General features: G+C 41.1%; 1 protein-coding gene across 1 annotated transcript; it reads right to left on the reverse strand.

Annotated features, from left to right (window-relative positions):
- LOC123168300 (MADS-box transcription factor 25-like) lies at nucleotides 1-16,538 on the reverse strand. The gene is made up of 8 exons (XM_044586171.1): nucleotides 16,180-16,538; nucleotides 15,990-16,071; nucleotides 1,640-1,701; nucleotides 1,272-1,371; nucleotides 1,157-1,198; nucleotides 942-1,025; nucleotides 329-492; nucleotides 1-210 (listed from the first exon to the last, which is right to left on the reverse strand). The coding sequence occupies exons 1-7, from the start codon at nucleotides 16,359-16,361 to the stop codon at nucleotides 352-354; spliced, it is 693 nt and encodes a 230-aa protein (XP_044442106.1). The 5' UTR covers nucleotides 16,362-16,538; the 3' UTR covers nucleotides 1-210; nucleotides 329-351.
- Nucleotides 16,539-21,059: the final 4,521 nt, after the last annotated feature.

The raw sequence follows: 21,059 nt of genomic DNA on the forward strand, positions 1-21,059 counted from the left end.
GTTCGTTCATACTATACTTGATCTTCTCTTGCTCTTGCATCCTTGTTAATATCGAGTAATTAGATTCACATACAGACTGCATCTGCTGCTGCTATATAACATGTTTGTGACAACACCAAAAAAAATGGTTCTAAGCAGGTCTATGCTTCAAATTGCACACGAAAGAGCTTCAATCGTCTACACATGGACTGAAAATACTGTTGACGCTGTCTGGTGCAAAACAACAAACTTGAATTTAGAAATGTAATTAACTGCGACTTGTTTGGTATGCGATTGACCACATGGAACTTCTTAATAATTTAGCTGACACATGAATTACAGTACTTACTGCATGCAGTGGACGAGGTAGTGTTATTCATCCTCATGCTCCTGCTGGCGCAACTCAAGGTCGATATTTGGTTCACGTACTCTAGTCGAGAACAATAACCCAGCAGCAGCTTTTGAGCTGCTTCCGCTGGCTTGCTGCTCACTCGATACCATGGACCCGGAAAGCTAATTAACACACATTAATAGTTTGTCCAGTATCAGCTTCATTCGATGCTTGCGATAAAAAAACTGAAGCTAATATGATCTTCTTCTCTCTCTTTTTTTTTTTGCGAGGGAGAAGCTAATATGATCAATGTTATATTAGCCAGGGCTCATATATAATTTGCGACCAGTTCCAATAATTTTCTAAAAAAAAGACTATGCGATTGCATCGCGTTTCTAGTTTGTCCAACATATTACGAACGTTTTCTGAAAGATTTATATTTTTACCTGAATCTGTTAGACACGGTAATATGCTATATAGGATGTGAAGTATTGAATAAAATCCATCATGTCTTTCAATGACTTGCTAATCCATATGTTATAGCATGTGGTTCATCAGTGATTATATGTTCAAAGTATATCTGGACCTTCACATGACAAGCTAGGATATATTAGCTACTAGCATTTCTTACCTTCTTCTGCAGCTCTATGTTGTGCTCATGAGCAATGCTCAACTTCTTGCCAAGCTCTATATTTTCCTTCTGAATAAGAAATCCCTGTGAAAGCAAATACCATCTCATCACACCTCATCTGTTAATAACAGACGCATATACGATAATCGATGCTAACAGAGCTACTTCAACACTAACAGTAGCAGAAGCAAGAACATTAAGAGGATGTAGTGAACCTTTTGGTTGAGTCCGTGGATCTCCGCAGCCATAACTTGCTCCTAAAGAAATCAATTGTAAGTAAAGTATGTTTGAAACAAAAAAAAGGAAAGGGAAGAGCAAACAAAAGGGTACCTTCCTCTTTCTTACAGAATGCAAGCTCATCTCAACTTGGTTCACTAGAAACTGCAGATCTCGAATGTTGGTACCAGATAGCTCCTCTCCCAATAGTTGCCTAACATCATATGAGGGCACATGGTTTAACAGTATAACTGGCTAGTAGCTACCTAGCTAGCTTCTCCATTCATTGCAACTAAATACATGGATTTTCACCGGCATAGTCTTCAACTGAGAGATCTTGACATTCATAACAGTATGGCACAGTAATTTCATTCAATTAATTTGCATATGAAACCACTCAAACAACAACTTCTGGATAGCTACACTAATTGACATTTTATTTCAATGCATGGGTGATACAAACTAAAGAACATTAATATTACCTATTATTATGTTGTAAGTTCTGCACTTGCTGCCTCAAGGTTGTAACCTCCCTCTGCCATAACTGTCCAACAAATAGAAATGAAATAATATACTAACTACAAGCACACCAAATTAATTAGGAGATGCATAACCGTGCTTCCTCTTGTGTGGTCTACTAGTGGACATCGTATATACCTAAGCGAGTGATCCTACTAACTTATTTATCTCAACCTGCGAGCATGCATGAGAAAAGACCCACCACCACATGCAACCATGCATGGGAAAATATATTTCATTTTGTTATTCTACTTATATTCAATAAATATTTTACAACTATACATAATCAAATATAATAAATCATATGTATTTCTAAATTTGGTTCACGTGTTATTAATCTAAATATCCATATTTCACACAATCAAATCTCATTGAAATATATTGCAACCGTTCCCGCAGCAACGCGCGGGGGTATCATCTAGTTGACCCTATGTTGAATCCCCTCTATTGATGGGCACCTTGTGGCCCATAAGTGGACATACAATGTTTTTAGCTAAAATGGTCACCACTGATGGGCCCGTTGATGAATTTCTATAGGTGACAGATGAGCCCATAAGGGAACATATAAAAAATGCAGCTGAAAAGTCACCCTGATGCCCCTCAGTAATAAATTGCTATAGGCGACGGCCGAGACCAGTGATGAACCAAAAATAAGGGCCCACGTGTGGCATAGAACTCGCCACCGATAGTCTACAATAGAGAAAAATCGGTTTGTGCCACTGCTAAATTGCGTATTGGAGTCCTGCCACTCAAACTTCTGTATTTTGATTTGTGCCACTAGGGATTGCAAAGAAATTACTTGCATACTGATACGTCTCCAACGTATCTATAATTTATGAAGTATTCATGCTATTATATTATCTATTTTGGATGTTTATGGGCTTTACTAAACACTTTTATATTATTTTTGGGACTAACCTATTAACCGGAGGCCCAGCCCAAACTGCTGTTTTCTTGCCTATTTCAGTGTGTCGAAGAAAAGGAATATCAAACGGAGTCCAAACGGAATGAAACCTTCGGGAGAGTTATTTTTGGAACGGAAGCAATCCAGGAGACTTGGAGTAGACGTCAGGGAAGCTTCGAGGAAGCCACGAGGCAGGGAGGCGCGCCCTACCCCCCTGGGCGTGCCCCCACCCTCGTGGCTCCCCTAACCGACTTCTTTCGCCTATATATGTCCATATACCCTAAAAACATCGAGGAACAGAATAGATCGGGAGTTCTACCGCCGCAAGCCTATGTAGCCACCAAAAACCAATCGGGACCCTGTTCCGGCACCCTGCCGGAGGGGGGAACCCTCATCGGTGGCCATCTTCATCATCCCGGCACTCTCCATGACGAGGAGGGACTAGTTCACCCTCGGGGCTGAGGGTATGTACCAGTAGCTATGTGTTTGATCTCTCTCTCTCGTCTTCTTGATTCGGCACGATCTTGATGTATCGCGAGCTTTGCTATTATAGTTGGATCTTATGATGTTTCCCCCCTCTACTCTCTTGTAATGGATTGAGTTTTGCCTTTGAAGTTATCTTATCGGATTGAGTCTTTAAGGATTTGAGAACACTTGATGTATGTCTTGCATGTGCTTATCTGTGGTGACAATGGGATATCACGTGATCTACTTGATGTATGTTTTGGTGATCAACTTGCGGGTTCCGTGACCTCGTGAACTTATGCATAGGGGTTGGCACACGTTTTCGTCTTGACTCTCCGGTAGAAACTTTGGGGCACTCTTTGAAGTACTTTGTGTTGGTTCGAATAGATGAAATCTGAGATTGTGTGATGCATATCGTATAATCATACCCACAGACACTTGAGGTGACATTGGAGTATCTAGGTGACATTAGGGTTTTGGTTGATATGTGTCTTAAGGTGTTATTCTAGTACAAACTCTAGGATAGATCAAACGGAAAGAATAGCTTCGTGTTATTTTACTACAGACTCTTGAATAGATCGATCAGAAAGGGTAACTTTGAGGTGGTTTCGTACCCTTCCATAATCTCTTCGTTTGTTCTCCGCTATTAGTGACTTTGGAGTGACTCTTTGTTGCATGTTGAGGGATAGTTATATGATCCAGTTATGTTATTATTGTTGAGAGAACTTGCACTAGTGAAAGTATGAACCCTAGGCCTTGTTTCAACGCATTGCAATATCGTTTGTGCTCACTTTTATCATTAGTTACCTTGCTGTTTTTATATTTTCAGATTACAAATACCTATATCTACCATCCATATTGCACTTGTAGCACCATCTCTTCGCCGAACTAGTGCACCTATACAACTTACCATTGTATTGGGTATGTTGGGGACACAAGAGACTCTTTGTTATTTGGTTGACAGGTTGCTAGAGAGAGACCATCTTGATCCTACGCTTCCCACGGGTTGATAAACCTTAGGTCATCCACTTGAGCGAAACTTGCTACTGTCCTACAAACCTCTACACTTGGAGGCCCAACAACGTCTACAAGAAGAAGGTTGTGTAGTAGACATCACATACCCATGCGCGCCATCATGGTGAGTTGTCGTTACGAGTCTTCTCGTTTCGGTTGTTCCCTTACATTGGGACCCACCACTTGGCTACGTCAACTGCAGCTACGATGAGACCAGATTGATATTAATTTTTGCCTGGTGTGGGGCCAACCGTTGAGGCCATAACTTTCATTTTTCCACTTTGATGTGGGCCTGCCAATACTGCGGAGGAGAATTGGTTGTCAATTTCAAATGATGTGGGGGCCCACTGTTGAGACCATAATTCCTTTTTTTCACTCTGATTTGGGCCCACCAATACGGAGGAGGAGACTTGTTTGATGGGTCCTTTCAATGTGGGCCCCACAACTTCGCCATGTCAAGCACAACAAAGAGGGGACCCGTTTGACCAATCCTGCCTATGTGGGGTCCACATGCAGCATGGCACATACACATATTTTCTTGGCGCATAGAGCCCCTTCTCTTCTCGCCACTTCCACTCACATCCTCACGCTGCTCCTCCGACTTTGTTGCCTCCGGCTTGCTGCTGAGTACTCTCCCGGTGCGCGCCATTGCCTCACAATTTGTCCCACTATTTGCATGACGACTGTTTAGAGCCGAGTGAGGGTGGGGAAATGCTTGGGGGTAGTTTGTTTTCATAGGCCAGTTACACTGTCTCGTATGAGTGGCTAATCCGATGGAAAGTTAACTGCACTCCCATGGCCTTTGTCAACCTCGAACTTCATTTGTATAGTCTCTCTTCTCCCTCTCTCAAGGAAAAATCAAGGGCTTTCCAGTGTATAAAGGAAAAAGTGTGGAAGAGAATCCAAGGTTGGAAACAGAAATTATTATGGAAAGCGGGAAAAGAGATCTTAATCAAAGCAGTAACGCAGGCAATCCCAGTGTATGCTATGGCTTGTTTCGACCTAACCAAGTCCTTATGTGATGACCTTAATTCCATTATATGCAAATTTTGGTGGAGCCATATGGATAAGGTCAATAAAATCCACTGGACGAGTTGGGAGAAACTATGTAAACCAAAGAGAGTGGGAGGTCTAGGATTCAGAGACCTGCACCCTTTTAGTATGGCCATGCTTGCATGACAAGGATCGCGGCTACTCCAAAACCCTTCCTATTTTTGTGCACGAGAGCACTTGAAGCGAAATATCATCCTGGCCACAACATAATTGAAGATACGCTAAAGATGGGATATCTTATGCATGGCGCATTATTTCGAAGAGTGTACAACTCCTGGAGAAAGGCATAATTTGGCGAGTCGGAGATGGAAGTTAATATTTGGAAAGACCCATGGCTTCCAAGAGGCATCACCATAAGATTTACCACACTGCAAGGACGAAATTTAGTCTCAAGGGTGGCAGAGCATATTGATCCAGTAACTAATGGTTGGGATAAGGACCTAGTGTGCCAAACTTTCAATGTAGAAGATGCTAAGATAATCCTACAAATCCCCATTTATGAGCATACAAAGGACTGTGTGGCATGGCACTTTGACAAGAAAGGGATTTTTTTTTTTCACGAAGTCGGCATACAAAGTAGGAGTAGACTGCACAGAAAGGGAATCAAGATATGGCCAGCAATCTAGCCCTGCAAGCAGTGGAGAAATAACTGATTTTGAATGGAAGAAAATATGGGCCTTACCTCTCCCGAATAAAATTCTGCACTTCATATGGCGTTTGGCAACATGCAGCTTACCTTTAAGAATGAAATTGAGGAATAGAGGTATCGTGGTGGATATTAGATGTCCAGTTTGTAACAGATACGTAATGCTTTTTGAAATGCAAGAAGGTGAGGAGGCTTTGGTGGCTAGCCCAAATGGAAGAAACTAGAGAGAAACTTCTACAGTGCAGTGACCCACTAAGAATGTTTGATGAGATATTTCGCCTGATCAAGTCGTACGAAGGTGTGTATTCTGCTCTAGGTGTGGTGGCATGAGATAAACAAGGCCAATGCCGAATATCTGATGGAATCTCCAGATGATATAATTGCTTCTGTTAACTATCATGTTTGTGAATGCAGCAACCTTAAGAACCAGAGGAGCACCCAGAAACAAGCTTCCACCACGTGTTGGTCTCCTCCCCCAAGTGGGATCCTTAAAATAAATACAGATGGTGCTTTTCATGAATCTTCATTGTCTGGTGGATGGGGTTTTACTGTCAGAAATGATAGTGGTGTGCTTATGGCTGCGGGAGCAGGAAATCTGGAACATGTATCCAATGCTATCCACACCGAAGCCCTGGCCATGTTATATGCAATCAGCACAACTACGCAAATGGGATATCACCGTGTGATATTTAAAACAGATTTTGTGGTGTTGAAGCAGGCGATCTCAAGCGAGGAGTATGACTTGTCGACTTCAGGTGTTGTGTTTTAGGAAATCAAATTTCATTTGAAGGTGGCTTTTGATGATGTAAATGTTAGTGTTTGTCCAAGATCTTGTAATGTAGTAGCTCACAGCCTAGCAGCACATGGTGTAAGACTAGGAGATGGCGAATATGAAACATGGCTAGGCCATTTCCCTGAGTTTGTTGTAAACTCTGTAGCTGGCGATTTAGCCAGTCTAACTTTGTAATGGAGTACAAGGTTGTTCCTTAAAAAACCACATAGAAAGTATGGAATCTCTTTCAGCTATGGCGTCCGACCAGCGCAAGCTCTTCCCAGGGCATAACGTCATTGGGGCCGGGAGAACTGCATGTACAAGCTCGAGCGGTGGCTCGACAATGATCGGGAGAAGATCGTTGGCATTGTCGTGGAGTACACATGGTCTCATTCCACGCAGAAGGCCGCCGTCATTCAGTTATACGTTTGTGATCATTGTCTGGTGTACCAAGTCTGTAGGGCTATCAGTCCAAGTGATAGGTTCTACCACTTCTTGCGCAATGAGAAGTATATATGTTTTCGGCTTCAGCATCGAGGGGGCAAGGAAATGCTTGACTGCAGCGGCCCATGGGTCCAAAACTTGTCGTCATCTAAATGGAGTGCGGGGCGCCGTAGCCATACAGCACCAAGGATAAGGATTTGTTGGTGGACGCCACCGCCGCTATCATGGACAAGTACTATGCTAACACGAAGAAAGGCTTCGGAGAGAAGGAGCACTAACAATGGGCAGACATGTCATTGTCCGACAAGTAGGTGGAGTATGCTTCCAATGTACGGAGCATATAAGATATGGACGTGCATTGTCAACTTCAATAAGGGCCTGCTTCAAACGGAGGAGAAGAAGAGAAGAGGTGCACCAGCTGGGTCAGGTAGGTTTGCAGTTTGGAAAATGTATTTATATGTTTAGGTAGTCTGATGTTTGTAGTCTATGACCTGTAATAAAAATGTGACGTATTAGTGTGTAAGATGGTATTTGTATTGTGATTTTTATAAATTAAATATGTAACTTTTTTGTCAATTTTTTCCTAGATTAAAAAAATCCGCTCACATTTTAATTAGGATTCTTGATCCCTCTCAATTTGTCTTTCAATTCGAGGACCCAGAGAGGTGTTTTCATAGTCATCTCCGAATATTTGCCATCTCGGAATATTTTCGATTTCATTTTTCTATGATATGTCTTTCTGTATGAAAATTGGTTATTTAAGATGTACTAACTAAAGGGCCAACTAAGTTGATACTTTGCCGGTTTTTCTAGTATGTGCATTTGGAATTATTAAAATATTTTAAGATTATTTGGAGAAACTTGTTTTTCTGGTAGTTTTGCAAAATGGTGACATAAGTAGGCCAAACGGTCATTTCTAAGGAAGTGTTTTTTCCAACATCCATAAATCATGTGAGATTTAGTGACAACCTCATGTACCAATATTAGGGGACAGTGCCAAGTTTGACTATTTTTTGACAACTTCTATTTTTATTCTTTATTTTTCTTCTCTTTTTTTGTCCAAAATGACAAATGTTAATAGTTACGTAATCAATGTTGATTTTCATTCACATTTTTATTAAAAATATTAAAGTGGAGTGTACACCAATTTTGAACTTAAAATGATTGCAACCGGTCACTTCAGAAGGGTTGTCTGGATATTTGCATTGGATGTTATGGGAGATAGTTCACCTGGTAAAGACTCCTTGCCAATTTTTAGTAATTTTGCACAACATTTTAGATATTCTTTCATTTTTAGACTTGAAACCTAATGCTAAAAATATTATTTTGTAAAATGTTTTGATTTTAATTCACACTTGTCATTATAGATGTTAAAGCAAGTCATAGAAAAAGTTTGAAGTGAAAAAGAGCTCAAATGGCCACTGAAATTGGTTTGGGTGGTAAAAAGTTGGAGATTTTGGACGAATCTTACGAAACATCATTGGAGATAGTCCATTTTCTGAACAACCTACTATTTTTATTTTGTGTATTCTTCTCAAATTGTTATCACAGGGTCATGCGCCTATATCAGGATATCATAAGAAGTTTTAGTTTTTTTTACTTCATTAAGATATCTATCAATTCTCTGAAATCATGCAAAGCTTTGGGTACATTTATCATAGCACAAAGTTTGAATATTTCATCCTTTTCCACCACATGACTGCTAATTGCATGTATTTCCTTAAATACATTTTTATTAAAATTTTATAGCTTATTTGATACACCTATAGTTAGAAATGGGATCACTTTCAGTAAGTGCACAGAAATTCATTTAATATATAATATATAGTAAAATTATCCTAAAATTTGTGAAACTTTTACACATCAACATATATAAAGTAAATAGTACTACAAAAAGATATATATGAAAAAATGACTGAGTACCTAGACATACGAATGAGTTTTAGATTTCTAGAAAAAAGCAAAATATCAGATAGGTGGGTCCACAGCCCCATATGTCATGGAGTTTGGTGCCACCAGCCTCACCGGACACAACCCATGTAGCATCTTGTCATATAGGCCCTCGTTCCTTCGACCCTCACATGCCATTCACGTACCCGCGTCCTGGAGATCCCCTTCTTCTCTCCCGCGTCATTCCCCTCCTTCTCCAAATCATGGGCGAGCACCGGTTGAGCAAGTGAAACAATATAGATAATTGCAGAAGGATTCCAAACTTGTTTAATTACATACATGATGGGCGTAGGCCTGAGATATTTTATGTATCCCTAACGATGGGTGTAGCCCTGAGACTCATGGTCTGGAAGTAAAAAATATGTGTTATCTTAGTAAATGGTTGCTTAAGTTGCTAAGCAAGGATGAATTGTACTAGTTTCTCTTACATAGTACAAGTACTTGGGGGGCAAAAACACTCTTAGTGCTTAATGTCAAACCAGTAGGCTCCCACTTTTGAATGGACCTCCTGAAGGTTAAGAATATTTTCGTTCAGTTTTGATCGCTTGATGTGGAAATGGTCAATCAATTCGTCTTTGAGAGGATAGGTACATCAAGGATAAGCCTCTTTTGCTTCTAACCCCTCAATATTTAGTATTGTTTGTCATAGAAATGCCAATGTTTCTGCGATTATTGGAACTGAGTACCCACATGTGGATTTTAGTAGGGTTGTCATTGGCCAGCATTTAGCAGGCTGGAATGAGAGACTATCCCAGAGATTGCAGATATGTGGCTAGCCATGGACCATGACTTGCTTAAATGATATCATCGCACTTGTGGAGTTTTCCTTGTTCACTTGATGTGTTCATCTTAGCAACAAGAGGGCCAATTTTAGGTCTAAAAATTTGTCGCATCTTAAATTACTTTGGAGATAAAAGTTATCGCTTGATTATCACTTAAACAGTTATACTAACTACAAATAATTTGGTCAAATTAATATGTCCAGGGGATACTCTTTGTAGCTGTTGTTATGAACAAGAAACCATTCAACATCTGTTGTTATTTAGCATTTACTACATGGGGACTTATGTATTTAGACATTAATATTACCAAGCCTTGTAGTGTTTTGCATATTTTTGGGTCTTGACTATGGAAGTTGAAAGTGCATCTCCAAGATACCCTACATGGTTTTAGTGATATATGACAAAACCATTTGAGGGTACTAATGTTTTTAATGAGTTTTTTAGGGACTAGGACTAATTTTCTTATACAAGTCCCTGAATATAAGTGGAATATCATTTATGACTCCTACATACAATTTTTGAAGTTGTTGTTTACCTCAAGCTTTTAGCATGTATTTAGAGTTTTTCTGGTTAATCTAAGATTCACATTGAGTGTAGGATAATCGTAGTATGCAGAGAGGCACAAGCAAAGTACTCTATTTGAACTCTAAGAAATAGATCGTAAGAGGAAGTCATGATAATCCACCCCTAGCCCACTTTTATGAACCTTTCAAAGCCCTGGTACATCCGGAGATATATATTTTGATACTCAGAGATATGCCCAGTTTCCATAGTTCAGAATCATTCTTTTTTTGGAATTGTCAAACCAATCCACCTTGAAATATTCTTCATTCGCTCTGACACTTCTGAGCATAACATTTTCATTGGCACTTCATCCATTTCGATTTATACTTGTGAGTCACAGTATAATTTTGGCACCTCCGCTACCTGTACTTTCGAGCTGTGACTTAGACTTTTTCTGCTAATTCTCATTTTGAATTTTTTTTATGTCTACTACGGTACTACCGAGCATCAATTGGTTTTACCTGGTACTCTGAAGCCATTCCATGTTTGCAAAAAAGGGTTGCCTTTTTGGTTCGGAACCACAACTCATTCTTTTCATAAAATAGTTATGAGTATGTATTTCATCTAGCTCCTAGCATTGTCCTAGTCATTTGAATTATTTGAATTGTATCTACAATTCCACTAATTTTCTTTCGGCACTTCTGAGCCAAGTTATTTTTGAAGTAATGGTCAGATCTTGGATCCTCTCTATAAATATCCTCATACCCATTCGTGGGCGCAACTATTCCATTCCATCCTTAGTCATTCCACTCACTCGTTCCACCCATTGCAAGACACTACACTCCACTCCATCCATCTATCTCCACCGTAGAGGAAGAGAGGTCCAAGGCAAGAAGAGAAGAGAAGAAGTGTTGGGTGATTGCATGTTCACTTATTGATTATTTGAAGGTCAAGAAATCCATTCTTGAATCCCTACTTAAGTTCATCTCTTTAACTGGAATCCTATCCTTGTGGGAGAGTGATCCTTTGTATTCTTGACAGAAGCTTTGATTGAAGGTCATTCAAGGAGTTCTCATCAATTGACTTTCCTCAGCTTGTTACTCTTGGATAGTGGGCGCATCCTAGAAAATTAGGAGTTACTTAAGACTGCCCACTTGGTGAAGATCTTCCCTTAGAGGGGCTTCTAAGTGCAAGCCATGATGAAATAGGTTTACTGCCTTAGGTGGGGCGCTTGGTGGGAAATGCAATCGAGATCCTTGTGATCCTAGAACCATTGGTTCAAAAGCCTCCATCAACGTAGATATAGGATATCGCCAGCCATCCAAACCACGGGAAAAACATCCTACCGTCAAGAGTGTTTGCATTCCCTTTACCCTACCTCCTACTTACTTGCAAGTTATTATTTTCTGCTTCTCAATATGCTTGTTTACTTTCTTGCTATGGGAATCTCCAACGCTGACCCTCAAAACGCCCGCATCCATCTGGACCGAGTTGTACAAACCATTTTGCCATCCAATACGATACCCCATTGGTCCACGGACTAGTCTAGGCCTCCGTTTTCATGAAAACCAAAATAAAACTAGGGTGCTTTGCAGGAGTCCGTACTACCGCCACGTAGGACTCTAACACCCCCAACCCATTCAAAGCCCCATCCCAGTCCATTTTTCTTCCACTCCGCCCCTGCCCTTCCTTTGCATCCGCATCCTCCTCGTCCGCCGCTATCATCGTACCTCTCCGGCCGCCGCCCAGGCATTATAGGACACTCGCAGCCCCCACAAACATGCCTTCCCTCCTCGGACTACGCCACCATCCATCCAAGATCCCTTCGTGGTCAGATACCCTCCACCCCCTTCTGACGACGTCCATGGTGGACACCACGCCCAGCAGGTCTTTAGTCAAATGCCATTGAGCTTTTTTTGTTGAACTTCTTGTTGTTTTCAAGATTAAGCACAGTGGAGGGTACTTAGTGATTGAGGATGAGTTGTTGTGCGATGCGTGATTGGCCGTATCTGCAGATTTTGTAGGCAGGAACTCAAGGGGCTCGATCTTTTGACAGCGCGCATGATTCATTTCATGCGCGAAAGGACTTCACGCTCTACGAGATGCACGTCATCCATGAACGCAATGTGAAGTTGATATTGTATCGGTGGTACACCATCTGCAACTATTCATGAAGTTGCGGTGCGGTTGCATGAGTAGAGACAATGTGGCCATCAGGGTCGACAACACCATGGAAATTCTAAGTTTTGCTTCCTGTTAATCTATTTGTTAGTTAATTCATTCATTCACTCAATGTTTCTCTACATGTTGTATCGCTTGAACAGCTGTTGTGATGTACTACTGGACCGAGGGCAGGCCATTCACGCACATATATCATTGGATGGAGGTCAAGGAGCTGTATGAATTCGAAAAGCTTGTTCAACATCCAGTTATATCTTAGATGTAATATTTACATTTGAACTATTGTTGTACTAGATATATTTTAATGTTATTTATGGATGAATTGTGCTATTTTCTATAATTATTTTTAGTGTTGCGGTCTTACAAAAAAACAGGAGGCGGGTAGTTGGGGAACATGGTTGGATGGCGCTGGAAATGTCCTAATTATTTTGAGTGTTGCGGTCTTAGAAAAAAATTAGTGTTCGCGGACTATTCCGGACCGGTCCGCGGATGAATACAGGGTCGTTTTGGGGGTGGGCGCTGGAAATGCCCTATGTACTTTTAGTTCTCTAGTCATCATTGCCTTGTCCTAAAACTTTCAACCCTAAAAATTGGAGTAGCGTTGTTTAATTGGGCTTTTTAACCCCCTCCCTCTAGTCCTTAGACCTTGATCCCAATAGAGATTATAAATCTTAAGATCTCTCTTTTTGGTCAGGCCACACAGCGATGTTTTGGTCTATCTGATTATGCAGAGTGATGTCATGTTTAACAACAAGGAAGTTCATTCTTGTATGTAGGTGATACTCTCGTGTACCAATTGGTCATAGTCATATGTGTTATTGCAGATGGTGCAACATAGAAAGTCGATGGATCTTGCCCAAAGAAGCCCGAGTGAAGCACTAGGGAGTTTATGTCATGTTTTGGACAGTGAGCCAATGGTGGGCTTATGGATGTTGGGAGTGATCTTGTTTGGCATGTTAGTCTTTGCTGGTCCATGTTATTTTATTTTCCCCTCCTTTTGGCAACAAGATAAAGTTGATACCTTTGTAATGAGGCGATGTAATAAGGTTGTCCATATGCATCTTAGGATGCAGGGGGTTTAGCAAAAGCTAAGATTATCCAAAAATATCTACATGGGGAAGAGTATTACATATATTTCCTGAAATGGAGAATGGAACAAAATGTGGCACAGCCTAGTGGCAGAATTGGACAATCTAGCTACAAATAGTATGTTTTGGAGGTTTTCTAGTGGTCGGTATATTTCTACAATATTTCTAGATAGATATTTGTAGGAATGATTTGAGTTTCATGCATAAGATATCCCAATCTTAGGTAACTTGGGTCACACTTAAGACAAGAAAACATGCATGGAGTTACAAGCCATCGGGCTATGGATGAGTCATGTAATAGCCATGAGGGGATATTTAGAAGACAAATTGAGTGGATTAGATAGTGATGTGATAGCAACAGTTTTCTAATTAAATACACCCCCACCCCTATATGATAGCATTTTTAGGGGCCTCATCGGTTTAAACAAATTTCATTAGACTATTTTAGTTTGTAGGATTAGAAAACCGTAGGAACATTTTTATATTGTCTCCTCTACATGTAGTTCAAATGGGAAATTCCCATTGAGCAACCTCATGGAGTTTTTCTTTATTTCTTTGACAACTATGCATGTTTGCAATCCTTTCAAACAAAATTCTCATGTTTACTATAGTGCAACCAAACAGGTTCTATTATACAATGATGTGTACTAAATTTATGTAGGAATTAATATGACATGTCATCCACTTTGATGTTTTTTCTGTTCTTGTATTTTTATAATACCGAACCAAAGAGGCCGTTAGGTCCCATTTGATTCACACGATTCTCAAAATGCAGGAAAAAGGAATAACACGTGATTGCAATTACTTTTTTTTCTTCAATCCTATACACTGGCGGAGCTACGTGGAGATCAAACGGGGTCACGACCCCCCCTTTGAAAATTGCAAAATGGTAATTAGTACTAGTATAATACACACCACTTTGGCCCAGCCGTTCACAACGTAGCGCAGTTGCAGCTTGCACCACACACGAGATCAAAACAACCGTTCTCTCATGTACGTTACTGTCTCCATCGCACACCTTAATCACTGCAAGTCTGCAATCGACGACTGCCCACGGTGATGACGGCGGCATGTCCGCCGGACAACCTGAACCTTAAATCCTCATTGTCCTTCACAGATCACAAGGGCTGCTCCCGGAGCTGCACGTCGACGCCGGCGGCGGCGGACTGCCTGAACCTCAAATCATCAATGTCCTTCACAAATCACAAGCGCTATGCTCCCTGGAGCCGCACGTCGACGCCGGCGTGCCTCTACTCCCTGGACCTGAATCCCCAAGTGCACCCTGGGAATTGAGATGTGGTGGTAATTTATTCATTTAGATTTCCAAAATTTAATTTGTCATAAGTTGTATTTGTGTGAACAAATTTACTGGTCCAAAACTATCTCTTATCTCTGTTCTATGACTTTGCTTTTTTCATGCATATTGTGCCTTCTTATATATATTTGGCCCCCCCTTTTGTTTTGGTCACGCTCCGCCACTGATCCTATAAGACTTAAAAAACATAGGAATTTGGATCAAAGAGTGTCTGATGCTGCAGGTAAAATAGATGAATTATACGAAGAGGTTTGAGTGCATGGAAACTTTTGTCCAAAGCAAACCTTAGGTACCACGGGTAATACGTGGTAAGAAACCTAAACTTATTTGTGAACCAAAAGCAACCTTAGGAATTTTTCCTAAGGATCCAAATCCTGAAAAAACGTATGGAATTCCTTTGAACAGCAGAGCATTTGGTGATTCTTTGTTTTCATTAACTACTCTACCATATGCCCGTATCATTAGTTGTAAATCATATTTGGCCCATCCGCTAGCCATTAAAAATTTATGGGCCTGAGCATTTCCAATGATGGCCGTGAAGGCCAAGATAGACTGAAGCTGCAAAGATGTGACACACTTTCCATTTGGCATCATTCAATCATTCATGAGACCAAGAAACGTCAGGAGAAATGTGCATCATTCACCTGACCAAGACCCTAACCTACTAAATTAATCAATAAAGATGGTGATCCCCTAATTTGTTTGCGTTTCAAACTTTGATTAGAGATTTAGATTCATTAGGAGTCAACGTACGACAACTACTAACAGGTACGACTCCCTCTGTAAAGAAACATAAAAGCGCTTAGATTATTAAAATAGTGATCTAAACGCTTTCATATTTCTTTACAGAGGGAGCAGGTGTTAACTGTTCAACTGAATGATTAGCCACTTCAGTTAATTAGTGCATGGAAATGACTATATATACACGTACATATTTTGCCAGCTTGATTGATATTTTTTCGAAAAGGAGGAATACCTCCGGGTTCTGCACCGATTGGCGCATGCAGTCATTTTTATTGCATAGTTTGAAACATTACAAAATAAAAGACAAAATTCCACTCAAACACGGATAATCAGAGATCTTATATTGCTAGATCATCATCCAAGCTTGATTTCTATTTGTTTCACCACTTCCTTTTCTTTGGTGAATATATGTGTGGCATGGAAAAGCTACTATGCATACATAGTTACATACCTTTGCCTCAGATGATGGATTCAACACTCCGGAGTGCTCCTCTTTTGCCTCCTGGTACCGCTCTAGTATTGCCTCCATTCCACTGATGAAGACAAAAAAATTAGAAACACATCCATGTTATGAGAGGATGAAATTAAGTAACTGATAGAGTATTTGGAGGGTACAGGAACTAATTATTTAACTAACAGACCTGGAGCTCGTGAAGTCGTAGAGGCGACCGGTGCTGGAGAAGACGATGAGAGCAAGATCAGCGTCACAGAGTATGGCGAGCTCACGGGCCTTCTTCATCAGCCCTCCGCGCCGCTTGGAGAAGGTCACCTGACGGTTCGTCGTGTTGTCGATCCTCTCAATCGCAATCTTCCCCCTCCCCATCTTCTTCTTCTTCTTCCACCTCCTCCTCTTGTTCTTGTTCTTCTTCTTCTCTAGATCTCTCTCCTGCCGGCTGGCCGGCCGATTGACAAAAGTAATTAAGAACCGATCAAAATGGAGCTAAGCTAGAGGCTGCTAATTGTTTCTTCTCTGCTATCTGGGTGACAATCGACAAGTCTAAGCTAGCTAGTTGAAGCTTTTCCCCCCAGCTGCTACCTGATCCAGCTAGCTATTTTTGTATTGTTGGTTTGCTTGTAATGGACTGCAAACCAAAAGGGATCGAGAGGCCATGTGCTGACAACACTAAGCTAGGCTTAAACAACTGGCTAAATTTCGTTGTGATTGTAAATTAGGTTAATGAATGGCCCACGACGTACTATTTTCCTCGGTGGTTGCGACAAGGACATCCATAATATATATATATATATATATATATATATATATATATATATATATATATATATATATATATATATATATATATATATATATATACGAGGATAGCCTATTGGCTTCTGACGTGTAGCCATAAATTGTGCCGTACAATATGGCGTCAGCTACCAAGCCAGCCTCTTTTTGTTCGAACCGTTGAAACAGACTAGCACTTGCGGTAGGTGCCTATTCAAAGTTGTAGATTTGTTTCTAATTTCGTCTTGAGAGGCAAGTGGTTTCTGGTTTCTTCAAAACCGTGTGCTCATACCTCTTAGTATGTGGGCGTACACTTTCATGAAAACGGTGTGTCCATATCTTGCAATGTATATGTGGGTGGTACACTTTCTTCGGGAACTGTGTGCTTATATCTGGGTAGAGCTATCCAATTGAATCTCGACACTTTACCATGTAACTTGCAAATGGTACACTTAATTTATTAAAAGTTGTGTGCTCATACCAAAAGAAAAAAATGTGCTCAATGGAGCTATCCAATTGTATGTCGTCATGTTACCATGTAACGTGTAGTTATATCTTGGTACAACTGTCCAATTGTATATTAACACGATTGATATGGAAGGTGACAAACGGCATTTTTCTCGACAATCGAGGTACGACTTTTGATGCCAATATCGCACGCCCAATGCTCTAACGTGTAAGATTCCAAATCTTACGGATTAAGAAGTCATAGATCCACCACAACCAATAAACCTCGTTGCGTCTTTGGCACGAATCAACTGCATCAGCGAAACCTTTGTTCGCGCATAAATACCTGAATTTCAGTTTCTTTTCAATCAATTTCTCACTTATAGTGGTTACAATATTGCCTGAAGTTTGTATTTCAGACATCTGGGAAAACTTTGTTGGTTGTGATTTTTAACAGATAATAATTGTAGGAGTACTTATTGAGGTGTGTGTGGCAGGAACATTGGCATTTGGGTGCTAAAGGTAACATCCAAGTTATAAAAGGTAAGCTAGTAGTACCATGTTGTTTAAGGTTGCTAGATTGATGAGCACACATATGTACTAGCTAGCTTTCCACTTGGCTCATTCAAAAAAGGACAATTTTAAGGTTAGTAAGTAAAGTGGCCACAGAGCACGATGCAAAAAATGTGCAGTCCACACGGGTGACGGCACTCCGATCTCGATTAGAGCCAGTAACGGATTATATTAGAGTAAAGATGATTTCCTTCCAGATTTGGTGCTCTGAGTCATGGCACCACTTGATATTTAGTATGTAGTCCTTAATGATGCTGCCACTCTGATATGATCTGGTTTGATTCTTTCTTTTTGCTCTTGCATCAGCTCAGTTGTGTGTACCATCAGGTGTTTTGGGATGAGTGGACAAAGCTGGAGTCACTGATTCTCCCTGCTACTTTCTTGCTTCTCCAGTTAAATTAATTAATTAAAGCATCTTTCTTTTCCCATCTCAATTATTAGCACTAGACAAAATACTTCAAGTTCTTCAAAAAAATCAAAAAGGAGGATAACCCCTGGACTCTGGATCGGGTGATGCATACAAGCCCAAATTAAAGAATATACATACATCGTGAAAACATTTTGAACAAGCTAGGCAGAACATGATCAAGAGTTCAAGACAACTATATGCAGGAACCATATTCTAGAGGATGATCAGCCAAACTTGGACTGAGACACGGCCTAGACTCCTACGGGAGGCAGCAGCGGCGAATTTTCTGTGATAGATGAAAGCATGGCGTAACAACTTAAGTGGACATATATAATGAATCAACACCCAGGACAACATTTAATGCGTTTGCAAATGAAAAGCATGTATTAGCTTCATTTTATTGATTATTTTTTAAAAATGGTGGATATTATTAGCTCAAGATAAAGCATTAAGAGAATACAAACACGATGAGCACACACCCGGCCTCTGCATAACTAGGATGCACACAGCCAACACCAACACACACAAAAACACGCCTGCAAGTAGCAATGTCATATAAGACCAAAGCTATGCATGACGAAAAAAATAAATAAAGAAAACAAAAGAAAATCCAAAGTGCTCGGATCCATGGTCGGCAAACTACAGGAAAGACCATACTCGCACAACCATCTTGACACACCATATGGGTGACGAGGTTCTTCAACAACAACACCTTCAGGAAGGGAGCGGCGCTCAATCGCCACTGTCACCGGATCCAGCCAGTCAAGGCCAGAACCTTAGTTTTCACCCTGACAGTCAGAGCATATCCGAGCAATGCTTTCAACAAGGTAATGATGTATAACCATCGCCATTGCCAGACTTCAGATCTGGGCTTTCACCCCGGAGCTCGATATCGGGTACTGGAAGGAACTGAATTAAGAACTTGTACCCATGATGTTCTTGAAGCATCTGTATTTCCTGATGTAATTTCCGGACTTCCCCTTCCCAAAGCTAGAAAAAAAAAGACATTTTTCTGTTATAAAAACAGAAATTTTAAGTTACCGTAAACTGTTACAAGTGAGTGTCACAACTTTTGTCAAAAATATAAGAACTGGCACTATTATGGGTATTTGCCAAACAAGCATAACTTTGTTGGCTTAAGTTGTAGTGCTAAAAGTATATGCATACAATATAAGACTTAAACATCTCTATTTTGACTATCAATTTGTACATTTTTACTGAGATTTTTCAAATGAGCATAAGGGCATCTCCAACGCTGACACGCAAATTTCCCCCCGCATCCATCCGCGGACGGGGGAACAGTCTACAGACACGGATGCGGGAGCTGGTCATCCAACGATATTCACATACATTTCAAGCCGGGTTTCAACATACCGGACGAAATTCATTAAAGTTCATATAGAAAATAGCATAAATCATCCATACATAGCATGCAAATAAGTCTAGTACAACAATAGTTCAAACTCAACTAGAAATAGTTCAATCAACTAGATTAACCAGATGTTCAACAAGATTTTAATGAACGGATCATTGTCGTCCACACACATGCTGCCCCTGGAGTTTCATCCAACAATGTATGTGCGTAAATGGTCTTCCCTCTAGCTTGTGATACACCATGGCAGCACATACAGACTACACAATGTGTAGAGAAACATTAATTGAATCAATCAATCAATCGATAAGTTGAGCAAGAAGAAACAAAACTTACGGTCTCCTTGGTAGCCGCGTGCAATGGCCACCTTGCCTCCAGCATATCAACCGCGCCACAAAACTTGGTGATGGTGGTCTTGATGGCGTATCATCGACATGATAATGACTTCACATTTCGATGATGGATGATGTGCATGTTGTAGAGCCGAAATGTGCTTTCGCGCGTGAAACGAATCATGCACACGCTGCCAGAAGAGCCCCCTTCTGCTCCTGCCTATGAAATCCACGGATACGACCAACCACGCATATCACAACAACTCATCATCCATCATCGAGTACCCCACCATCCTTCGTACTCTAAAAGAACAACATGGCTTTCGAAAATAAGTTCAACGGCATTTGACCGAACACCTATAGGGCGTGGTGTCCACCATGGACGTCCTGGACAGGGGCGGAGTGTACCTGTCTACGGACGGGTCCTGGGTGGAGTGTGCCATCGTAAAAGGCGAGCGGGCGCGTCGGTGCTGGTTACGGACGTCCGGCAATGCCTATGCGGCGACCGGAGTGGTACATCGGCAACGACGGAGGAGGAGGGTACGGATGCAAAGCAAGGGGGAGAAGGGGCGGATTGAAAAAGAATGGGACCAAGAAGGGGGATTTTTGTGGGGCGGGAGTGTCAGAGTCCTAGTGGCCGTTGTTCGGACTCCGGCAAAGCCCCCCCCCCCCCCCCCCCCGCCCCCAACTCCGCCCCCAACTTTGCTTCCAATTTACGGGGGGAAATGCGCCCGGACCGGTCGGCAGACCGATACATGCCGATGTTGGATGGCAAAACACGTGCGGACCTCACAGTCCATACGTATGCGGACGGTTTGAGAGTTGGCGTTGGAGATGCCCTAACATTATTACACCTTTTTTACAAGTCTGTAATTTTACCAACCTTTTTGTATAAAACAAACTAGCATTCAAAGTTTCATCATGCAAACTGCATGTCTGCGTGTTAAAAACATCATGTATGGAACGTTGAGAGTAAAAAAGGTTTCAAGGAATGCATGCGCGCATACCATGACTTGTGAAACTGAATTCAACAGGTGATGGTGCTCTTGTGCAGATTGGTAGTTTTGAATGATGGAAGGCATGGCCATGCCCATGGTGGTGGCGGCGATGGAGCTGGCATATTCGTAGAGGCGACTGGTGGAGGAGAAGACCATGACGCT

This window comes from Triticum aestivum, chromosome 7D, assembly GCF_018294505.1.
Source record: "Triticum aestivum cultivar Chinese Spring chromosome 7D, IWGSC CS RefSeq v2.1, whole genome shotgun sequence".
NCBI classification, from domain to species: domain Eukaryota; kingdom Viridiplantae; phylum Streptophyta; class Magnoliopsida; order Poales; family Poaceae; genus Triticum; species Triticum aestivum.